General features: G+C 38.2%; 1 protein-coding gene and 1 pseudogene across 5 annotated transcripts in view; one reads left to right on the top strand and one right to left on the bottom strand.

Moving 5' to 3' along the window:
- TRIM37 (tripartite motif containing 37) overlaps window positions 1–25,586 on the bottom strand; it is a 135,160-nt gene that overhangs the window by 30,460 nt on the left and 79,114 nt on the right. For all 5 annotated transcript variants that reach the window (XM_027625303.2, XM_027625301.2, XM_027625299.1 and 2 more), the window contains 3 exons: window positions 22,750–22,835; window positions 12,374–12,568; window positions 6,544–6,849 (listed from right to left, as the gene is read on the bottom strand). In XM_027625303.2, coding sequence (XP_027481104.1) covers window positions 6,544–6,849; window positions 12,374–12,568; window positions 22,750–22,835 — 587 coding nt within the window. The remainder of the gene's footprint in view (window positions 1–6,543; window positions 6,850–12,373; window positions 12,569–22,749; window positions 22,836–25,586) is intronic.
- LOC113939809 lies at window positions 12,702–13,992 on the top strand (annotated as a pseudogene).

Raw genomic sequence — 25,586 nt, 5'->3', positions numbered from 1 at the left:
TGTTGGGATTAAGGGAGTTAATGCACATGTGACTTACTTAGAATGATATCCCACAAAGAGTAAACAGTGGTACTTATTGTACACAGTAATTATTAGCAATAGAAGGATATATCTTTTAACTTGGTAAAAACTATTAAAACTCATAGCACAGGCGCCTAGGTGGCACAGTCAGTTATGCATCTGACTTGGTTTCAGCTCAGGTCGAGACCTAAGGATCATGAGATTGAGCCCTGCGTCCAGCTCCGCACTCAGCACGAAGTGTGGTTGAGATTCTCTCTCCCTCTCCTGCCCCTCCTGCTCCTGTGCTCGCACTTTCTCTTTTCTCTCTCTAAAATAAATCTTTAATGAAATATATAGCAAATTTTATACTTGAGAAAACTAAAGGAATTCCTAAACAGAGTTGAAAACATTACAAAAATTCTATTACTGCTATTAGCATTGGTCTGAGATCCTAGCCTAGACAATAAAAAATGAAAAGTAAATAAGTAAAAAAAGAATGAACAAACTGTAATTATTTGCTGATATGATCATCTACTTAAAAATTCAAGATAACTGACTGAAAAACTTAGAATTTAAAAATTTCACTAAGTGGGCTGAATACAAGACAAACATGTAAAAACCAACAGTATTCCTACAAGTGACAAATAATTAGAAAACATTCTGGGGGGCAGGGGAGGAAATCCCACTCACAATAGCAACCTAAGTTATAACCTATTTAGAAATGAATATAACAAGACATATACAGAACTTATATGAAGAAAACTAAAACTGTGAAGTATAGACGAGAGATGACCAGAAAAATGGAGAGAAATACCACTTTTCCAGATGTTAATGCTTCAATACTGAAAAATGTCAGTTCCCCAAATTAAATGTAATTAAATCCATTAAATAGTGCAATTCCAGTCAAAATGTTTTTCTGGAAGAGTAAATATGCAAGAACCATCAAGAATATTTTGAAAACAAAAACAAAAATGAAGGCAAGTCAATTAGTTTACAAACTATGATATATAGTAGTTAAAAACACTACAAATATTCAGTTGAACAATATCAAATTGCTGTTTTTGCAGGTCAAAAACAAGTTGCATGTTGGCAATTTCATATGATTTAACCTCTGTGAACGAATTTAAAAACAACAATGCAAATATGGGAATTTGGTCTATTAATAAAGGATGCATTTCATATTGTTGGACAGAGTGGAATCTTCAAAAAACATGTTTCTTTTGGGGAAAAAAAAAAATCACTGAACTTACCTCACACACCATCATGAAAAACAAATTATATATGGCATAGTGACCTAAATGTTAAAAAGTTAAAAAAAAAATACCGTAAGAAAAGAGGGGTCATTTTTATAAACTTGGGAGTTAAAAAGGCCTTCCAAATAAAAACATTAAACCCCAAAACCATGAATACTATTAATAGATCTGTCTGAAATAAAAAATTTAAAACTTCTGTTTAGCACAAAAATAAAATCAAGTGACAACAAGAGGGAAGTACTTGCAAAAATAGGTAACAAAAGCTTTTTGCAAAAGTCCATCTAAAGAGCATTACTTCTTTTTGTTTTAGATTGTCATTTCCTTGACAACTAGATGAGGTTGAGTATCCTTTGAGATGCATACTGTCCATTTGTATTTCTTCTTACGTTAACGGCCTAATCATAACCTTTACTTCATTTTCTATTGAACTGTCATGCTTATTTTAGGAGAAGCCTATGTATTTGGCAATCATCCTCTCCTCTATTCATCTCTACTGGATTACTGCCACCAGTATCAAGCACTAAAATATCCCATAAACACACACACAGCCCAGAAATAAATGCTCACATGTATACTCAAATGATTTTTTTTTTTTTTTTGAGTACTCTCTACCTCCAACATGGAGCTTGAACTCACAACCCTGAGAACAAGAGTCACACACTCTACTGACTGAGCCAGCCAGGAGCCCCTTTAATGATATCCAACAAGGGTATCAAGACCATTCAATGATGAGAGGAAAATCTTTTCAACAAATGGTGACAGGAAAGCTGATATCCATACACAAAGGAATGAAGTTGGACCTTTACCTAATACCATATACAAAATTAACTAAAAATAGATCCAAGACATTTATAAATATTAGATCTAAAACTATGAAACTCTTGGGGCGCCTGGGTGGTGAAGTCAGTTAAGCACTAGACTCTTGGTTTCAACTCAGGTTGTGATCTCAGAGTTGAGCCCTGCATCAGGCGCAGTTTCTCTCTCCATCTCCTTCTGCCCCTCCCCCCCAAATAAATAAATCTTTTAAAAAAATAACAGCAACAACAAAAAACCCCTACAAAACTCTTGCAAGAAAACACAAGGGAAAAGCTTCGTAACATTAGCTTTAGCAATGCTTTTGTGAAATACGACACCAAAGCACAGGCAACAAAAGGAGAAAAAAAAAAAGATAAACTGGACTTCAAAAAAATTAAAAACTTTTACCATCAAAAGATACCAGCAGACACTATAAAATGTTCAACATCACTGATAAATGTGAATCAAAAGCACAATAATAAAATACCAGTTTACATGCATTACTATGGCTATTAGCAAAGACAAAACAAAACCACAAAATTGTAAGTGATGGGGAAGATGTGGACAAACTGGAGCCCTTGTGCACTATTAGGTAGGAATGTAAAATGGTGCAACCTCTATAGAAAACTGAATGGCAATTCCTCAAAAAATTAAAAACTGAGTTACCATATGATCCAGCAATTCCGCTTTTATGTTTATATGCCCAGAAAAATGGAAAACAGGTTTTTTTTTAAAGATTTTATTTATTTATTTGAGAGAGAGAGAGAATGAGAGATAGAAAGCACGAAAGGGAAGAGGGTCAGAGGGAGAAGCAGACTCCCTGCTGAGCAGGAAGCCTGATGTGGGACTCGATCCGGGACTCTAGGATCATGACCTGAGCCAATGGCAGTCGCTTAACCAACTGAGCCACCCAGGCGCCCGGAAAACAGGGTCTTGAAGAGATGAACACCCATCCTCACAGCTGCATTATTCACAATAGCCAAAAAGTAGGTGCCAATCCAGTGTCTATCAAAAGGATGAATGGATAAACAAAAAGTAGCATACACATACACACACAATGGATTATCAAATAGCCACAAAAAGGGAATTTTTTTTTTAAGATTTTATTTATTTATCTGACAGAGATAGAGAGAGTTCACAAGCAGGGGGAGAGGCAGAGGAAGAATGAGAAGCAGGCTTCCCGCTGAGCAGGGAGCCCGGTGTAGGGCTCGATCCCAGGACCCTGGGATCATGACCTGAGCCGAAGGCAGACGCTTAATGACTGAGCCACCCAGGCGCCCCCAAAAAGAGAATTCTGACACATGCTACAATATGGATGAACCTTGAAGACGTTATGCTAAGTGAAATAAGCCAGACACAAAAGTATGTTTCCACTTATACAAGGTACCTAGAATAATCAAATTTAGAGAGACAGGAAGTAAATAGTGGCTGCCAGGCACTGGGAGGAGGAAGAGTAGAGAGCTACTGTTTAATAGGTAGAGAGATTCAGTTGTGCAAGATAAAAAGAGGTCTGTGAGGTGGGGGGATGGGTTAGCCTGGTGATGGGTATTAAAGAGGGCACGTTCTGCGTGGAGCACTGGGTGTTATGCACAAACAATGAATCATGGAACACTACATCAAAAACTAATGATGTAATGTATGGGGATTAACATAACAATAAAAAAATTTGAAGAAAAAAAAGGTCTGTGGATGGATGGTGGTGACAGTAGCACAACAATGTGCATGTACTTTATGCCACTGAACAGTACTACTTAAAGAGGTTAGGACAGTAAATTCTGTTTAACAAATTGTGGTAAATTCCTTTTAAAAAAATTGAACATCAGCAATGCCATTCTAGGTATACCCAAAAGAACTGAAAGTAGAGACTCAAACAGATATTTGCACACCCAAATTCATAACAGCATTAATCACAAAAGCCAGAAGATGGAACCAATGCAAATGTCCATCGATGGATGACATGTGGTACATACATACATGGAATATTATTCAGCCTTAAAAAGGAATGAATTTCTTTTTTTTTTTTTTTTAAAGATTTTATTTATTTGACAGAGAGAGAGACAGCGAGAGAGGGAACACAAGCAGGGGGAGTGGGAGAGGGAGAAGCAGGCTTTCTGCCAAGCAGGGAGCCCAATGCGGGGTTCGATCCCAGGACCCTAAGATCATGACCTGAGCCGAAGGCAGTCGCTTAACCAACTGAGCCACCCCGGCACCCCAAAAGGAATGAATTTCTGATACATGATGCAATATGGATGAACCTTGAAGACATTATGCAAAAGTGAAATAAGTCAGCATAAAAAGACAAATACTTTATGGTTCCACTTATGTAAGATATCTAGAATAGTCAAGTTCACAGAAACAGAAAGTGGAACAGTGGTTGCCAGGGGCTGGGTTGGGGGTGGAGTTATTATTTAACGGGTATAGAGTTTCAGTTTTACAAGATGAAAAAAAGAAGACAAATACTTTATGGTTCCACTTATGTGAGATATCTAGAATAGTCAAGTACACAGAAACAGAAAGTGGAACAGTGGTTGCCAGGGGTTGGGTTAGGGGTGGGGTTATTATTTAATGGGTATAGAGTTTCAGTTTTACAAGATGAAAAAAAGTTCTGTGACTGCATAGTGATGATGGTTGTACAACAGTGTGAATGTACTTAATGCAACAGAACTATACACCTAAAAATATCTATAATGGTAAGTTTTATGTTATGTACATTTTACCATGGTAAAAAAGAAATAGGTCAAAAAAAAAGCATATATGCTTAAGAAAGTGAAAACATACACAGACAGATAACAGCAAACTCTTTCTTGACTTCACATGCCTTCCAGGTACCACCCAAACTTCCGAAGGAGTTGTGCAATAATGCTCTAGTTTCTCATTGTGTTCACCCTGCTACACTCCTCCATGGGAATGATTATTAAAAGGGCCACCCACATTTCAACTCGACACCTCTCAATGGTATGACCACTCCACTTCTTTGAGATATTATCCCTTCTAGTTTTTCTCCTACCTTAATGATTAAATTCTTTTCAATTTCCTTTACTGGCCTCCCCTTCATTACCAGGCCTTTAAATGTTAAAGTGCCCCAGAGCCAAAATTCCTCTTCTCCATTTAAAGTTACTCCATACTTGTTCTTATTCAATCCCTGACTTTAAACAATATCTGATACTGTTGATTCCCAACTGTGACCACATACGCTTCAGATTCATGTACCATTCACCTGCCTAGAAGACATTTTACTAGGATAACTAGGAGATATCTCAAACCTAACATGTTTAAACAAGAATCCCTAAACTTCCTGCCCCCCAACTCCCCCCTCAACCCCCACACCAGCTTTTCCCTTATTTGATTTGCATCTAAATTAATGATAGTACCAGTCACTAAGCTGCCTGGGACAAAAACTTAAACACGATTCTTAGTTTTTTTTTTTTCTTTCCATACAACACTATCCAGCCTTTCTTATCAGGGTTGTGGGAAAGAACTGAGCCCTCTTGGTCTAAAATATCCATTGTAATTAATTAATTGACTTCTACGTATCTAAAATAGTACTAGTTATGTAGCATCCTTGGGAGAATTAACAAAGATGGGAACCTCAGACGAGAAGGGTGCTAGACTATGAGCAAGTCCACCTACCCACCATAGTAACTCCAGAATAGGCCACCATATTTCACACACACTACTGTTATAGGCTGTTTCACAAATCCCATTCAACCCCTTTCAGACCCTTCTTCATCCAACAAGCAAAGTAATCTTTGTAAAAGGTAAATCCGATCATACATGCCCCTCCCCCGCCCCCCATTTTTATTCTCTAGAGATTCCTCCTAAAATCAGAATAAAACTCAAACTCCTTATCCAGGTCTTACACGTCCATACCTGATACAGACCCTGCCTACCCCTCTGACTTATCTCCTAGTGTTCTCCCCACTGCTTTGTTCACCATATTAAACCATATTGGTATTCCTTTGAGCTTTCAAACATGCAGAACAGCAAATACTTTATCAGTGACTTTGCATTTTCTGTTCTGTTTACCCAGAACAACATGTCCCACAGATCTTTGCATGGCTGCCACCTTCTCAACCTTTAGATTTCAGTTCAAATGCTGCCTCCTCAGAGACCTTCTCCTACCACCCTAACCTAAGCAGCACACTCATATTCCCATCCCATTCCTCTGTTGTTTCCTTCACAGGACTTTTTACTAACTGAAATTATCTTTACTTGTCTACACATTTTAATGTCCGATTCCCACCACATGAATATATAAAAGCAAGATCCAAGGGGTTAAGGATTTTGTCTTGTTTATTGCCCAGCACGGAATATGCAATCAAGAAATGTTAGCTCTATACAGTAGAAAATATACAGTTTTGAATGGGAGAAAAGGCTGTATATATAGTCTTACTTCATTGTAAGAAAGACGTTTAAATATTATTATTCTGAAAATAACCCACTCTCTAGCTTCCCAAATGACACACAGAGAAATGACATTAAAGGATCCACTTACAGTTTCGTATGTAACCAGCAACTGATGACTTTGCCAAGAGCTCCATTCCCAAATCCTGTAATCTGCCAGAGTTTTCGGCTCCACAAGCAGCCAGAGCTGCCTGGTCAACAGAAAAAAGGCTTGCCTGCATGTCTCCAGAAGCAGCATTGCTGCTTTTGATTTCTGAAAGTGTATTCTTTACATCAGTTTTCATACATTGAACTTCAGCCATCTGAGTTTTGAGTCTTTTTAGCATCTTTAAATCAGAGGGAACTCGCCACATGGCCTGCTGCTTCCTTTGGTCTTTATCTTTTCGAGAATATGATGCTTTAGAGAGAAAGTTACAAGTCATGTTCCATTCATGATAATGTCAACATATGCAGACTTGATGTGTAAAAAAGCTTAAGTGCTTTAGGTGGTATTAATAATAAAAGCACGCATTAAATTCCATTAATGACAGTAAAGAGAGCGACAAGCACCCTGACTGTATTCACACCTTCAGAGTTAGAATCTGGTTCGCATGATAACCACTCAAATCTGAATTAGTTATTTAATTCTAAAAGTTTAAAAAAGCTGCCCTACTGCCTATGCTTTCTTCTTTATACTTCTCCATTTTTCTCAAATTTCCTACACTGAGCTTTTATTATCTTCATAATTGAAAAAATGAAAATAACCCAGAAGCCAAACAGTCAAATCTGCTATACATAGTATGTACAAATACATATATTCCAACTAAGTTTAAAAAGTTGTCCAGCTATTAAGTGCCATGGAACATCATAAAAGAATAGTTTCCTGTCACTGAGTCTTTGCAGTCTCTAAAGTAACAATGTTTTCTCTCTTCCCAGAGAAAGTAGCTGTTTTTCAACCCACCCCCCACCCCGCAAATATTAAAAGGAGAGGCTATTTTGAGTATCAAAGAATGTTATGACTGACTCAAAGCAGAAAGAAACCAAGCCCTACAAACAAAAAATGGGGGACCAATAGACACTAACTAGACAACTGAACTTGCCTACATATTGCAACAACCTTCTACCATAAAAAAGGAAGTACCGTAAGTAAAAAGTAGATATTATAGTGTGTTCAACAGCCATTCCCCCACTTCTAACTTGCCAAAAGGACTCAGATTGTGTTCAGGTGTCAGGTGGTAGGCAGCAATGTGCTCAAGGAGGTTAGATCCCTCCTCTGGCCTCAGGGCATATGGGTCATTCCTCTGACAGTGTTTAGGGAGGGTACATGACTCACTTCCAGCCAAAAGTCTTCTGGGAAAGTCTTCTATCTTAATAGATTTTATTATCTTTGTTTATTTAAGAAACATCCATAAGGAGCTTACTGAATTAAGTCATTTAATTCTCTCGTATCAATCCTCTGAGGTAACTAAATTCTATTTTTATCTTCATTTTATTTTATTGGGGGGGAGGGGCAGAGGGAGAGAGAGAATCTTAAGCAAGCTCCACGCTCAGCACAGAGCTTGACATGGGGCTCGATCCCATGACCTGGCCAAAATCGAGAGTCAGACACTTAACTGACTGAGCCACCCAAGCGCACATAAAAAGAATTTTCTATAAATGACGTAAGTTGAGATTTTAGAAACTCAGGATTTGGTCTCAGATCTACCATTTAGTTGCTGTAACTATGTAGAAGTCCACCAACTTCTGAGTCCATTATTTATTTATAAAATGAAGACAATAATATACTCCTAACAGGGTTGTCACCAGGCTCAAAAAACTCTGTTTATGAAAGCATTCTGTGGTGTAGTCCCCATCCAACCCCTTTCCACCAAGATGTCAGAAATGTTTTCTAAAGCCCGAATCAGATATTACTTTCCTGCTTAAAATCATTCACGAAAGCACCAGCATCGCCCATTACCTGAGGCCCCTGTCTCTCAGTGGCTCTATCTTCTACCTCTACCCCAAATATATCCCAATGTTTTGGTATTACTCGCAACTCTGTAATACACAGGCAATGCCACATTCCACTCCTATACATTACACATGTCCTATCCCCTTCTCTCTCTGTTAACCCAAACCAGAGGAAATCTGAAATGTCTACTCCTTCAGGCACCTAAACCACCAAGAGAGGCATCTCTTCTTCCAAATCAATTCTTACCTAATTTTTGTATAGTACTTAGAGTATACTTCTATTGCAGCACTTACCACTTGTTACAGTAAGGAAGACAAACATACAGACTGTGAACAACTTATGGTGGAGATTATATCTTAGTGATCTTTGTATTTCAGGCAAAACAACTTATGGCACAAAATATTCAAAATGTTTTGCTAATAAAATCTTGCACCCCACATCTACATGGACTTAAATATGAAAATCTGTATTAACCCACATGGTTCAGTTTATTATTACTAGAAACTGACAAGGATTTTAAAAAGTAAAAATCCCAGATGGGAAAAATAAAAAAAAATTAATCAAGCCTCCTTAATCTGATAGATAACTACTGAGCCTGTTTCAAATGCTAGGCATTGTGCTGGGCAGGGAATACGACAGCAAGTAAGATGAACCCTTGGTCTTTGCCCTCACAAAGCTCACAGTCTGGCTGGAAAAGTGAAAAATAATTTTAGTACCATGTGATAACTGCCAAGACAGGAAAGTGTAATGAGATCTTATACCACAAGAACCTGACAATTCAATACTGCACTGAAAATAAGCATTCCTGAATGTGCCAGGTTACAAAGTTAATTAGAATTGAGTCTTGTCTGTAACAATCCTTTCATATCATTCAGTTATGGCCTTCAAGATTGACAGTTCTCTAAAGCTTCTCCAGACATCAGTATCTATCAATGCTACCACCATTCTGGTCATCTAAGCTTCTTCAGAGTCCTCCTTACCACATTCTATTCAGTTGCCAAGCCTCTAACTCTAACTTCATGAGATTCCAAATATTACCACTGCCATGCTACAAGTAAAATCTTAATTATATATAGAGTAGATTACTGTATTCCTTAGAGGTTAAGTGGAACTTCTATAATGTCAGAAGATTCTGAAGACCTTACCTCAGATCCACATATTTTTGAGCGTATGATGACTGAGAAAATACCCAGAAATGTATGAATTTGCTCTCTCATACTAAGAACCACTGAAATAAACTTTTACAATAATACCCTCCTTAAACTTCCATTTCTGATAGTTTTCTGGGCACTGCCAGCTTTCTAAAAGCAGCTTGAATCAAACCACTCCTAAACTGCAACAATGGCTCCCCAATGCCCACTATGCATCATTCCTCAGGCTAGCATGCAACACCTTCCACAGAATAACCTCACCTGACTTTCTATATCTGCTTACTACTACATGTACCATAAAATCTGGTTCAACTATATCATCCATCATTCATAACGCTGATGCCTCTTAAAATACTCCTTTTTACAGTAGGGTGGTTAAGAACGTGAACTTGCAGTGAGTCTGATACATAATGGGTTCACTCAGTATGTACTGAAAAAAAGAATTAGAGGAAAATAAAGGAATACTATGAACAACTCTATGCCAACAAATTTTTGATAATCTAGATGTAATGGACCAGTACCTTGGAAGACAATCTGCCAAAAATCAAAGAAGAAATAGACAGTATGAAGAGGCCTATATCCACTATTATCTCCAAAAACAGAAGTAGAGGGCGTACTTCCAAACTCAATCTACAAGGCATTATTCTAGTATCAAAACCAAAGATATTACAAGAAAACTACAGACTAGCATCTCTCATGAACAGAGATATTAAAATCCTCAGCAAATTGAATCTAACCAGGTATAAAAAGAATTATATACCACAACTAAGTGGGATTTATCCCAAGTATGCAAGGCTGGTCTGACATTCAAAAATCAATAAATGTAATCCACCATATCATATCAATAGATGCAGAAAAAGCATTTGACAAAATCTAATATCCATTCATGAATTTAAAAAAAAACAACTCTTAGTAAACTAGGAATGGAGGAAAACATCTTCGACTTGATAAAGAATAGCTATGAGAAACCTATAGCTAACATCATACTTAATGGTGAAAACTTTTTTTAAAGATTTTCTACTTGACAGAGAGAGAGAAAGAGACAGCTAGAGAGGCAACACAAGCAGGGGGAGTGGGAGAGGGAGAAGCAGGCTTCCCGCTGAGCAGGGAGCCCGATGTAGGGCTCGATCCCAAGACTCCAGGATCACGACCTGAGCCGAAGGCAGACGCTTAACGACCGAGCCACCCGGGTGCCCCTAAACTAGAATATTTTAGACATAACTGTATTGTTGGATATTTTCAAACAACTCTGTTTTCTCTTTGGGATATACTCCTAGAAGTAAAGTTACGGGATTAAAGGACAGAGGTATTTTAAACCTAGTGCAAAAATTTCCTTCAGGGGCGCCTCAGTCACTCAGCTGCGTCTGACTTGATTTTGGCTCAGGTCATGATCTCAGGGTTGTGAGACTGAGCCCCACACAGGCTCCATGCTGGACATGGAGTCTACTTGAGATTCTCGCCTTCTCCCTCTGCTCTGCCCCCACTTGCGTGCACATGCATTTTCTCTTCCTCTACTTAAAAAAAAAGAAGTTCCTTCATAAAGGTTAAACCAATGTACATGTGCAGAACCACAACTTCTCTGTTTCACTATCTTTGTAAATAACACGTTATAATTTAAGCAAAACCTTTGTCAAGGTGTTAACTTTTTTTTTTTAAAGCTACTTCTTGGGGTGCCTGGTTGGCTTAGTTGGTAGAGCATTTGACTCCTAATCTCAGGGTTGTGAGTTTGAGCCCCATGTTTGGTGTAAAGATTACGAAAAATAAAATCTTAAAAAAAAAAAAGCTATTTCTTTGTTGATCACAAGAACCATGTGTGATTTTATTTTCTTTGTAATTTTCTGTATTTTCTAAATTTTCTACAATAAAAATACCTCAGAAGAATAATGTAAAATTATAGACAATGTAATAAATTTTATAAAAGTACAAATACAAAATGTACTTGGATCACAGATAAAAGGCAAGTATTTCATAACATGACTGAAGACCGTCTTTCAAATTAAGGACCCAGACTTCCAGGAAGTATACTTTACAAAGAAGAGGCCTAAATAATCCAGGCTCTGAGATTATTGCCCCCACTAGAGCAGCTCTGTGTTTTCTACACTGAAGCTCTGCCTCAGACTTTGAAAAATGATTTTTGCTGCTTTAAAGAAGCATCAAAATCACTGTTCTAAATCACTGATATTTGATTTGTGTAATACTATTATTTAAGAAGGAAAATATTGAGTATATATTAGAAAGTTTTCTAAAAAATCGTTTTTAAAATGTGGCATTTAAAGGTAAATCCTTAGCTGTTCAAAATGACTATGCCTAAGAGTTTCAAAAAGTCCAGGTTTGACTATACATCTAATGTGTGTGTATATACATCGTATTACAGTAACGCAGATATAATTTCTAACAAATAACCTTTGCAAATAAAACACTAATGCTAATTGGTATATATTTTTAGGCTACAGAATTTCAAAGCATGAAACCATCTTTTTCTATATTCAATTTAGACACAGTTCCACTTAGAAGTCAGGGTATTCATGCAAAACTCTAAGTCCATTCACAAAGAGGACAACTGTATTTCACACAAATCAAACTGAATCAGACACAATCTAAATGTCAAATTATATACAAACATTCTAACAGGCATTATGACATTATTGCACAAAACACCACTGAACAATGACCAAAAAATTAATATGATTAATATAAATGTCAATTTTATGACATAAATGAGAAATCAATTTGCTACAGAAATGTCCTGTGTTCCAACACTTAAATGAGACACTTGGATTAAAATCAAGAGTTGTTTTCAAGAATCACAGAAAAAAGTGAAATTATTGTTAATATTTTACCTGTGGATTGCAAAAGTGAAGCAGGTGGGCGAGGCTGTAAGCCCCACAAATTTTCCATACTATTCCGGTCCTTAAGGTCCAACAAATGTATTAAAATTAATGGATCAATGTCTAATAAACTACTGGTAGCAGCAGAGCATAAATGTGCTCTTCTTGACATTCTGCTACTGGCACCCACATAGCCATGGTTACTACCTGCAAAAGAAATACAGATGTAGAACATGCATGCTACAAATTTGCACAAATTTAATTAAAAGAAAAAGTAAATTGGTTAGTGTTGTTTGAGTACTTGTCTATGGACCTATCTTTTAGGAGTTGGTGTGTCAACATGATGAGAAGCAGAAAGGAGAAACCAGATTGCCAGAGAGGTGAACACAAGCATAGTGACTAAGCACTGGCCTCATTACTATCCAGAATTGAGGAGGAACCCTCAACCCCATCCTTAGCCCTAGAAATAAAAAGGCAGTAGCATACACAATATATGCAATCAGGGGGATGAGGGAGAAGAAAACGAGAATATGTCCTATAACCCAGGGGTCTTGAAAGAAAGACAAATCTCCATGATACCACAAATCCCAAGGAACTAGACACCAAAACAGTAATTTTCTTGAGGAGTTTTCAGACTGAAACTTGTTAATGACTGATGGACAGATAGACACCTATGAGCAATGTCATATCTGTATCACCTATATTGGGCTAAGCTTCTTAAGCTAAAGAAACCATTTGACTTTTCTCTAGTGCCTAGTACAACACCTACCAAATATTAGGTATGGAAATGGTGGTTAAAGTCTTAAAATAGATAATATAAAAATAACACAAAATAATCAGGTTCTGATTATTCATGAATGTTTCAAAAAGATCTAAAAGGAAGTAACTTAGGAGAAAAATTCCAATTATTCAGAAGCTTCAAGCCAATTATTTACTTATATGTGTTTCATCTGTATTCACATCCTCACCTTTCCCAACTTCTTCCTCTTCCTCTTCTAAGGATATCATCCTACTGCAAATTTTTCTTTCCAGACTCAGTACCTCCTGCAACTCCTTTTAAAAAATAGCAGAAAACTCTCCTTTTCCTCAACTGCTACAAAGGTGCTCACTGCATCCAAGGCAGGCCTTGGAGTGAGGCTCTCACTTCATTTGGTGACTAGCATCGTGCCTGGCAGCAACACTCAGCATTCACCTGCACCACGGCCTCCAGCTCAGGAGCTCACCTGCATCTACTTAGCACTCATCCTGCAACAATGATGAGGTAACAGCCATAGAGGATAAGATCAATGTCCTCCTTAAAGCAGCTGGTATAAATGTTGAACCTTTCTGGCCAGGCTTGTTTGCAAAGGCCCAGGCCAAAGTCATATCAGGAACCTCATTTGAATCGCCAGGGGCTGGTGGACACCAGGACACCAGGAGGTTCCAGCCCCTCTTATCCCTGCTGCCCCAGCTGAGGAAAAGAAAGTAGAAGCAAAGAACTGGAATAAAAAACAAAACAAAACCAACAAAAAACTATCTGCAACAGGAATAAAATATAGTTGTGGATAGAAGAAAAAAAAAAAGTGGAAGCAAAGAAAGAAGAGTCTGAGTCTGATGATGACATGGGCTTTGGTCTGACTAAACCTCTGTAACGTGTTCAAGAAAAAGCTGAACCTTTAAAAAAAAAAAAGCAGAAAACTATCCCCTCTCCACCTTGAAACAGTCTTAACCCTTTTCCTTTACTAGGAAGTTTCTAAATAGGCTACATTTGAGAGGAGTTTTAAACATTACAGATTGCTAGCTCTACCACAAATGCCTGAGTAAGATTACGGGAGTGGAACCTAGGATCTTTTTCTTAAAAAAAAAAAAAAAAAGCTGCCCAGGTGGTTCTAACTGGATAAGGTACTTAGTAGCCCTGTGTACTGTATCTACTGCCCTGATACCTGGTTCTTCTTTAGAAATAGAAGCTGCCCATTTTTCCACAATAAGTGGACCCATTTAACACTAGCACTCTTCAATTTCTCAATGCTCTTCGAGGCCTTCACCAAAACAAAAACTCCTTTCTTTTGTGGTTTATGCCCTTTGGCTACTCCCTCCCTCCCATGTTCGCAACCTTTCTACTCACTACCCAAAGGCATCAAAAACTTGAGCATCGATTTCAGTTTTCCTTTCTCAGAGCTGATATTGCATCGTTCTGGGTGTGTTGTGTAGGTCTGTCTGTCTCATAAAAAGTGTACGGCCTAATAAATGCTCACAAATTAATAGTGCCCCCAAATCCCCCCATGTCTCCTAAAATTGCTCACTAACCTTCCTCTCCAAAGGTAACCTTCATCCTGAGTTAAACACCATAATTTTGCCTGTTTTTGAACTTTATATAAATGAAATGATACAGTATGTGCTCTAATATCCTGCTTCTTTGTTCAACATTATGTTCAGGAGATTCATCTATACTGCTGTATGGAGCAGTTTATTCATTTTCATTCTTGCTGTGTGGCATCCCAGTATAATATATCCCCATTTCTTTCTTTATTCTATGTGGAAAGAATTTAGGTTGCTTCTAGTTTTTAGCTGCTAAGAATAAAGCTACTGAAATTCTAAGGAGATTAACTGCTCTTGAAGGTCACATGAAAACAATATAAAACACCTCATAAAAAAGCAAATGAATCAGTTACAGGTTCCTCACCTCCTGAGCCAAGCCCCTGCTAAAATGTTGCACTGATCTACCCAAGTTCTTCATTTTATCATAGCGCCTGTATGCAGTAGCATGACATTCAAGGTCCTACACCGTCTAGTCCTAAACCAGCTTTTTCCCATCTTTTGTTATAATTTACATTTGTTATAAATTACATTGTTATAAATTACATACTGGCAAGGCATGAGAGTTTCCATCTCTCTACATGCTTGCAACATTTAGTATTGCCAGTTTAAAAAATATATTTTTTTAAAGATTTTATTCATTTATTTGACAGAGAGAGACACAGTGAGAGGGAACACAAGCAGGGGGAGTGAGAGAGGGAGAAGCAGGCTTCCCGCCGAGCAGGGAGCCCGATGTGGGGCTCGATCCTGGGACCCTGGGACCCTGGGATCATGACCTGAGCCGAAGGCAGACACCTAACAACTGAGCCACCCAGACGCCCCTTAAAAAATATTTTTATATATTAGCTGCTACAATGGGTGTGCAATGGCATTTTATTGATTTTTATTTGGCACTTCCCCAAAAAAATAAAGAAAAACGAGCCTCAGAGATCTGTGGGATCTCATCAAATGTACCAACATATATATAATGGGAGTCACAGAAGAGCAAAGAGAGTGTACAGATGAAAGAAAAATGGTTGAAAATTTCCAGCGTATGACGAAAAATGTTAATCTAACACATCCAAAAAGCTCCGCTCAACAAACTCTATGTAAGATAAATAAACTCAAGAGCTCCACACTGAGACACATCATCAACTTGCATTTCTCTGATAAAAGAGTTTGAGTACTTTTTAAAATGTGCACTGGCCATCTGTATAGCCTCTTCTGTGAAGTGTCTATTCCAGTCTTTTGTCCCTTTTTTTCCCTAGGAGGTAGTCTTATCTTTTTCTTATTGATTTACAGAAGTTCTTTATATACTATGGAAAGTTTTAGAAATTTTTAATTTACTGATTAATAAAAGTTATGTTTTTTGAAAAGAAAAAAAATCAATGCATCTTTCTAGAACAGACTACACACCTGAGATCTTCTAAGCAGTTAGATATTATGGGTCTAGAGATCAACACATGATTGTCCCACAGGTCTCTCAAAATCAACACTGATCAAACTGAATATATTACGTTCTACTCCTAGACTATCTTATGTAAGTGCACAGCCTAACCTAGAAACCTTAAGGAATCATCCCCACATATCCACCAAATCCATCCCATCCAGTTAGATTCCCAAGTCCTATAAATTCTTTAACATCTTTCAACAAATTTCATCTCCACCCCTACTGCTATTGCCTTAGGTTAGGCCCTCATAATTTTCCCTCCTGAAACATTTCAGTAGTTTTCTAACTGATCTTGTCTTTTGATTCATCTTCCACTATGTAACCAAATCTAACCATGTTTCTTTTAAAGACCTTTAATGGTTCCACAGAATAAAGTCCAAAATCCTTAGCCTAGCAAATGAGACTTTCCATTACCTGGTTTTGCTTCTTGCTTACCAATCTCACATTGGCCTGCCCGCATATAAGTCTCAATTATTTGAAGTTTCCTAAAGAAAGAAGTTTCCTAAAAGAACGGTGCTGCATCTTTTCCTTGGAATGCCTTTGCTCTCTTATTTCATTTCCCTGCTCCTCTAATGAACTCTTAGCTCTTCTTTCAAGAACAAAATCAAGCATCACTCCCTTTCTAAAGCCTTTTCACGCACTCCTAACAAGCTGTTCTATTTTTGGTGTCACCCTGTATTTACATCTATAATCACAAAGTTCTGTAATGACTAGTGCTACATTCTCATTTTGGAGATGATGCTCATTCATCTCATAATCCTAGTGAACAACAATGCCTGATACCTAGTGGGCATTCTTTGAACATTATTGGAACAAGTAACCTTAAAAATTCTTAACCTGGGGATGCCCAGGTGGCTCAGTCAGTTAAGTGTCTGCCTTCAGCTCAGGTCATGATCCCAGACTCCTGGGAATGAGTCCCGCATCAGGCTCCCTGCTCAGCGAAGAGCCTGCTTCTCCTTCTGCCTGCCGCTCCCCCTGCTTGTGCTGTCTCTCTCTCTCGATAGATAGATAGATAGATAGATAGATAGATAGATAGATAGATAGATAGATAAAAATCTTAAGAAAAAAATCCTTAACCTGAAATAAGTAACAAATGTTGTAATAACCTACACACTGTCAATTTACAAGTGTGTTATATTGCTAGAATCTTTTAGTTATCAAGTATTAGGTTTCATAAATCACACATGTGAGGCAAATATAAAACAGATATTTAGCTAATGTTCTAGATTAGAATGATACTTTTTGCAGGCACCTGGGTGGCTCAGTTGGTTAAGCATCTGCCTTTGGCTCAGGTCATGCTCCCAGGGTCCTGGGATAGAGACCCGCATGGAGCTCCTGCTCAGCTCACAGCCTGCTTCTCCCTCTCCGCCTCTCCCCCTGCTGTACGCGCACGCGCGCACTCTCTTTCTCTGTCAAAATCTTAAAAAAAAAAAGAATGATACTTTTTATTTCTTTAAATTTTTATTTATTTGAGAGAGAGAGAGAGCACGAGAGAGGGGAGGGTCAGAGGGAGAAGCTGACTCCCCACGGAGCAGGAAGCCCGTTGTGGGACTCGATCCCGGGACTCCAGGATCATGACCTGAGCTGAAGGCAGTCGCTTAACCAACTGAGCCACCCAGGTGCCCTGACACTTTTTATTTAGAATACTTTTTCAGCACATAATTTTTTTTTAAAGATTTTATTTATTTATTGAGAGCGAGAGAGAATGGTAGAGAGAGAGCATGAGAGGGAAGAAGGCCAGAGGGAGAAGCAGACTCCCTGCTGAGCAGGGAGCCCAACGTGGGACTCGATCCGGGGACTCCAGGATCATGACCTGATCCGAAGGCAGTCGCTTAATCAACTGAGCCACCCAGGCACCCTTCAGCACATAATTTTAAGCATAAGTTTTTCTTGTAACTAAACCAAAATAACTGAATAAGCAATTCTTGAGGGAAGAGGAACCTGAATCATTATTTCAAGTTATAGCCTTATTTAAAACAACCTATACAAGGAAATTAAGTAAATATTATTTTACTTCATACCAAGATTCTGTGTAAGAAAGATATTCTACTTAATGGACAACTTAACATCTTAATTGACATAATTCTTTAGATGATAGTATGGCTCTGAAATATGAATCACAACAGGCTTGAAATGGACCTTCCATAATTAACATAACAATAAATCATTCCACACTCAGCCCCACCTCACCCTTAATTCAGCTTTTATTTTCTTCTTTATATATTAAAACTTTTCATTTTACAAGTTTTAGGTTTATAGAAAAGGTGCAAAGATAATTCAGAGCATTCCTGTAAATCCCACGATCCACTTTACCCACTGTCAACAGCTTTCATCACTACGGTACATTTATCACTACTAATGAACTAATATTGGCATGTTATCATTAACTAATAAATTCTGTACTTTATTCAGATTTCATTAATCTTTCCCTAATGTACTTGTGTCCCAGGGTCCCATCCAGACCATCAAATTACATCATTTCTACTTAGGTTCCTCTCATCTGGGGCAGTTCCTTAGAATTTTCTTGCTTTTGATGACCTTGACAGTTTTGAAAGTACTGGTCAGATATTTTGTAAGATGTCCCTCAACTGGGATTCATGTGGTGTTTTTCTCATGGTTAGACTGTGTTTATGGGTTTTGGGAGGACAACACCACAGACGTAAAGTACCATTCTCAACACATCATATCAAGGGTACCTGCTATCAACATGACAACATGGATGATGTTAAATCTGATAACCTGGCTAAAATAATGTTTACCAGGTTTCTCTGGTACAAAGTTACTTTTTCCCTTTCTAGACTGTATTATATTGGAAGCAAGTCACTAAGCATAGCCTTTAGGGGTAGGGAGTTACGTTCCACCTCCTGAGAAGGCGATATCTAAAGAAATTTGCAATTCTTTTGTATGTGTACTGTCTTACATGTCTTAGCTATCTGTTCAAACATTAATTCACCTTTAGATTATAAATTACTTAAGAGTAAGTCTTTTTCATTGTATTTTCCAGAAATCTTGATATAGGCATTCAACAAATGTCTACAAATATTTAAAATTCCCAAAAGCACGTAATAAAAATTAACAGGGTATGATTCACTACTGTATCCTCAGCACCCACAATTTAGTGTCTGGATTATAATAGGTCCTCAAAAACTACTGAACTAATAAATTACAATTTTGGAATTACAGAACATAAGCATCATGAAAACAGAGATGTCTTTTTATTCAATACTATAGCTCTGGATAGTAAAACAGTATACAGTTCCAGTTAAGTAGCCAGTAAATATTTGGTGGATGAAGAAATTGAAAAAATATAACATTTTGTTTATCCACTACCCTGTATGTGTAAAAATATTTCATATCAGAATTTCCCTATAATACAGTTTAAGAGAGGAAATGATAGATTTATTTTTTTTAAAGATTTTATTTATTTATTTGAGAGAGAGAGAATGAGAGATAGAGAGCACGAGAGGGAAGAGGGTCAGAGGGAGAAGCAGACTCCCCGCCGAGCAGGGAGCCTGATATGGGACTCGATCCCGGGACTCCAGGATCATGACCTGGGCCGAAAGCAGTTGCTTAACCAACTGAGCCACCCAGGCTCCCAGGAAATGATAGATTTAACGAAGAAAAAATACCTGCAAGGTTGAAAAATATTTAGTAACCTTGACTCAGTACATCCATCTTCCCTTTTATACAAGATAGCTTCTGAATTTTTCTATGCTATTTAAAACTCTGGGGCGCCTGGGTGGCTCAGTTGGTTAAGCGACTGCCTTCAGCTCAGGTCATGATCCTGGAGTCCCGGGATCGAGTCCCACATCGGGCTCCCTGCTCAGCAGGGAGCCTGCTTCTCCCTCTGACCTTTCTCTCTCTTTCATTCTCTCTCTCAAATAAATAAATAAAATCTTTAAAAAAAAATAAAATAAAATAAAACTCTGAAAACTATACTCAACACCACTTAGTAAAATGAAGTGTATTCAGGGTGCCTGGGTGGCTCAGTTGGTGAAGTAACTGCCTTTGGCTCAGGTCATGATCCCGGGGTCCTGGGATCGAGTCCAGCATCGGGCTCCCCGCTCAGCGGGGAGAGCTCTTCTCTCTCTCTGACAAATAAATAAATAAAATCTTAAAACATAAATAAAGTGTATTCCTTCAATATTTATCTGAAAAATATTAAATGATCCCTTATTATATTGTGTTAAATGCCAGGGATACAAAATTAAGATGCATATTATTTCTTGGCACAGAGCTTCATGGAGCCCAGCGATAAAAGGGAAAATAGGCAGCTACATAAGTAATTACAATATTGTTTAATATATATTCTAATAGGTTAACTTGAGAGAGCAGAAAAAGATACATAGGGCACACAGTTGAGGAGGGCTTCCAGGAATAAAATACAACTAAAGTGAAGAAGAAATAGGAGTTGACTACACGCAGCATGAGAAGATAGAAGGAACATGTTAGGAAGCACATTTGAGGGGAAGCACATTTCTTTCCTCTGGGCTAAAAAATGACACAGGGGAGTGCGAGAGAGGTGAAGCTAAAGAAGTGAGTAGAACCACCATATGAAAGGCCTTCTATACCATCAGCAAGTCTGGACTTTATCCTAAAGTAAATGGAATCCAATAAAGAGTTTTAAAGTAGAGAAGTGACATGATCAGATATAAATTTGAAGGAAAAAAAAAAACAACTCATCCTGAACTCACGCTGTGGGAAAAAGAATGGAAGGGAACAATAATGGATACAAGGAACCCAGATGGGAGGCTGTTTTGAAAGACAGTGGCCTAGACTAGGAATGGCAAAGGAATGGGAAGTAACAAATGAATCCATGCACTGTTTAGGAGGCAGAATCAACAGATTTGGGTAATGTATTAAAGGCAGAGTTTGAGTGAGAGGAAAAGATGAAGATGTATAACACTATCAATCACTAAGATGATGAGCTATTACTAACAGGGAGGATGGCATAAAAAGATAATGATTTCTGTTTGCGAGATGCTGAGTCTGACAACATCAAAACCAGACTGCTGGGGCGCCTGGGTGGCTCAGTCCTTAAGTATCTGCCTTCGTCTTGGGTGATGATCCCAGGGTCCTGGGATCAAGCCCACATCGGGATCCCTACTCTGCGGGAAGCCTGCTTCTCCCTCTGCCACTCCCCCTGCTGTGTTCCCTCTCTTTCTGTGTCTCTGTCAAATAAAATCTTAAACAAAAAAACAAAAAACCAGACTGCTACATGGATCTGGAAGTCATGAGAAAAATAAAGGCTAGAGATAGAACTTGGAGAGTAATCAGTATATAGATAGAATTGAAATACAGGCATAAATGAGATCATCTAGAATAAAGTGAGGAGTAGGAAGAGTACGAAGTATGGGTGGAAGTTGAGATGCTGAAGACTAATGTTTAAGAGGTGCTAAAACATGCTATAGAATATGCCAGTGTTTGTACCAAGGGCAACATCAATAAAGCAGAAGCAGTACAGAGCTAGCTTATAATTCTTCTAACAAAGATTCGCATGCTTCATTAAACAAGTCCATGGGACGCTTGGGTGGCTCAGGCGTTGGGCGTCGGCCTTTGGCTCGGGTCATGGTCCTAGGTCCTGGGATTGAGCCCAACATCGGGCTCCCTGCTCAGTGGGGAGCCTGCTTCTCCCTCTCCCCACTGCCTGCTGCTCCCCTCTACTTGTGCTTGCTCTCTGTCAAGTAAATAAATCTTAAAAAACAAAACAACAACAACAAAAACAGGTCCAAGAACACAAAAGTAACACGCCTATTTGAGTCACTTCATCCCAAGAGGAGCAGGAGCAGTGTGGTCTGGCAAAACAAAAAACAAAAAGCAATACAAGAAAAAGATAATGTGAAGTTCTAGTCTGGCTCTACCAACAACTACTTATGAGATCTAGGCAATTAAAAACCCAAGTTTATTCCATGCATAAGATGAGCTCTCAAAAGGTCCGCTGTAGGGCACCTGGGAGGCTCAGCTGGTTAAACAGCTGACTCTTGATTTCAGCTCAGGTCATGATCTCAGGATCGTTGGGATTGGGCCGCACACCGAACTCCGTGCTCAGGAGGAAGTCTGCTTGGGATTCTCTCCCGCTCCCTCTGCTTCCTCCCCCTGCACGAATATGCACACATACTCTCTCAAATAAATAAATCTTTAAAAAAACAAAAGGTCCTTTGTAAGTCACATTCCATGAATCTATTCAGATTATTCTGTAGTCAAATTAGATATACAAACAAGATTTATATATCATAAAAGGATAGTGTATGATTGTAGAGAAGACCATGAGCTTTGGATTCAGACAAACCCAAAACTCTAATCCTTCTCTTTCATTTACTTAATTGTGAATGACAGCAAGGTGCTTAATTTCTCTACCAATCTGTATAGCTATAAAAAGCAGGCAATATTAAAATCTATCTCACAGACTGTTATAAGTTAATAAGATAAGGTACACATGAAGTGCTTTTGCACAATGCCTGGTACATAAGAACACTTACCAAATGTTAGCTATTATTACTATTTCAAATACACTCTAAGATATGTGTACACACACACACACACACACTATATAGCACGTTCAATACCATGGGTCATGTGGAGCAGGGCTGCCATATAGTAAAATATGATACAGTCAGAGAAGAGGAAAGAGAAGATGCAAGCTGATGCATCTTGGCCTCTATACCTGGTGGTCCTGCAGCAGCTGCATCTTCCATAAGTTCTCCCTCTTCTAATTCCATGTTGTTGTATTCCACATCATTTTCTCCAGACCTAAGAATATACAAAATTCATCATTCCTACAGAGTAGGGACAATTAAAATTATGTGTCACACCTCAATGAATTTTATAACAGTAGTGCATAGCTTTCTCCTGTGAAATAAGATGGGATATATTTCTCAATACAAAAATGAGGAAAAGACTTTCATCATTATCACATGTATGGGTAGTGTTCATGTTCAAACTACCTTTTAAAAATACTAAGGTTGTTAACATTTAATTTTTAAAATAGAAAATCTGAGAACCATTGTAAGCAGAAGAAATTATAGCTTTTTAAGGTTAAAAAAAAGATGATCAAATTACTACATATGATTAAATATTATTTTCTTGGGGCACCTGGGTGGCTCAGTCAGTTAGGTGTCTGCCTTTGGCTCAGATCATGATCTTGGAGTCTTGGGATGGAGACCCGCATCAGGCTCCCTGCTCAATGGGGAGTCTGCTTCTCCTTCTCTCTCTGCCCTTCCCCCTGCTCATGCTCCCTCTCTATCTCAGATAAATAAAATCTTAAAAGATTATCTTAAAATGATATTTCAGAAAGAGGGTATTACCTCCTACCAAAGTTTTCAAAGTCTCTCCTATCAAAAAACACTATTACCTTCTTTTATTTTTAATTTAAATTTTTTTATTTACTTATTTATTTAAAGTAAGCTCTATGCCCAGTGTGGAGCTCGAACCCAAAACCCTGAGATCAAGAGTCACATGCTCTACCAACTGAGCCAGCCAGGCAACCCACTATTACCTTATTGTAATGACAAAGTACTATATGGAACAGCACTAATCAGTGCTAGTTTGGGGTATTTAAAGAAGTCACAAGATCAATTCCCAGCTTGGAACTCTGCAGACCTGCTCCATTGATGCCAGTAAAAATTACTTTTAAAACAGTCATCCACAGTCTCTGGAAATGGTTATAAGAACATACAGCAAATGAAAAAATTCATCAAGAAAATGTGCTAAAATCTGGTAAAAACAGTGAGTCTGAGGTACTTAAACAGGGACTACTTGCTCTTTCTTCCCCTCCCAATTCAGTGATACAGAAATTCCACTCTGGACTGGTACAGCCAAGAACATAGGCCTCCCAAAAGAAGGGCTATATTTCCAGAAGGGTAAAACATCAGCATTTCTCATCCTGCCCCTAGCTAACAGATGCTGAGACTAAGGTCAGGTAAATGTGGTCAAGTAGGAGGATACCTTTCTTCCATCCAGACCCAAGGCTCCACCCTTGGGTGTAGCACACTGAGAATACTGGGGCCTGAATCAGTATGCCCCAATTCACTCATAAACAGAGGTCCTAGGCATGAGAAGACAAGCTGAGAAGATCTCAGGGTACAGTCTCTAACTCCCCCACCTCCACTGGTTCAACTACTAACAGGAGAAATTAGCACACCTTTGTCCTCAGTCTAGCTTCAGAGTTCTGACTCAGATTTTCCCTAGAGGAGGAACCAGGCTGAAAAACAGCCACAGAGAAATATACAGCATAAAAAAATACTCTCAAATGGAATCCCGAAAAAGATAAAAAGAATTACACATCATGGCAGAGTGGGATTTACCTCGGGAATGCAAAGTTGGTTTAAAATCCAAAAATCAGCTAATATATCATGCTAATAGAATAAAGAAAAACTACACAATCATCTGAATAGATGCTGAGTTTAATATATTTAGATGATAGACAAAGATAATTTGACAAAATCCAACACACTTTCACAATAAAAACATTCAACTAACCAGAAATAGAAGGGAACTTCCTCAACCAGATAAAGAGCATCTACAGAAAACCCACAGTTAACACCACACTTAATGGTGTAGCTTCCCTCTAAGATCAGGAACAAGACAAACATGTCCACTCCCAGCAGTTCAAGTCAACATTCTATTGGACACTCTAGCCAGTGAACTTAGAAAAGAAATAAAAAGCATCTAGTAAGGGGGAGCCTGGATGGCTCAGTTGGTTAAGTGTCCAACTCTTGATTTCCACTCAGGCCATGATCTCAGGGTTGTAGGACTGAGCCCCACACATGGTTCCCCGCTCAGCACAGTCTGCTTAAGATTCTCTCTCTCACTCTCCCTCAACCCACACGCACACATGTGCTCTCTAAATAAATAAATCTTAAAAAAAAAAAAGCATCCAGTAAGTAAAACTAAGTCTGTTTACAGAAGCCATATTGTATACAGAAAAACTTTAAAAATTCACTAAAAAACGATTAGAACTAAAAAATGAACTGGCAAGGTTGCAGAACACAAAACTCAACTGAATTTCCACATACTTGCAAAGAACAATCCAAAAGGGAATTTCTAAAAAATTAAAAATTAATAGTATAATAGTATAAAAATAATACTTAGAAATGATTTAACAAAAGAGGTGTTAAACATATACTCTGAAAACTATAAAACACTGTTGAAATATTAAAAACTTCCGCTTGGCAAAAGACTCTTTAAGAAGAAAAGACAAGAGCACAGGTCAAAGGAAGATAGTGGAGGATTGGAAGACCCTCGGTTTGCCTATCCCATGGATACCACTAGATAACTATCAAATCATCCTCAGTATCCTAGAGCTCAACCTGAAGATTGGCAGAACAAAGTCCACAACCAAAGGTAGATTAGAGGTACAGAAAAAGGTAGTTGCAGTTTGGGAGAGAAACAGATCATGGTCTCTGTGATGGGGAGGGAGTAGCAGTTGTACAAAAGGGTGAGAAACAGACTATCACACAGGGGAGCCCACACGGGGAAGACATCCTCATAGCAATTGACTTA

This window comes from Zalophus californianus, chromosome 16 (genome assembly GCF_009762305.2).
Source record: "Zalophus californianus isolate mZalCal1 chromosome 16, mZalCal1.pri.v2, whole genome shotgun sequence".
NCBI classification, from domain to species: Eukaryota; Metazoa; Chordata; class Mammalia; order Carnivora; family Otariidae; genus Zalophus; species Zalophus californianus.
The sequence above is the reverse complement of the archived record's forward strand: the minus strand, read 5'-3'. Positions and strand labels throughout refer to the sequence as shown.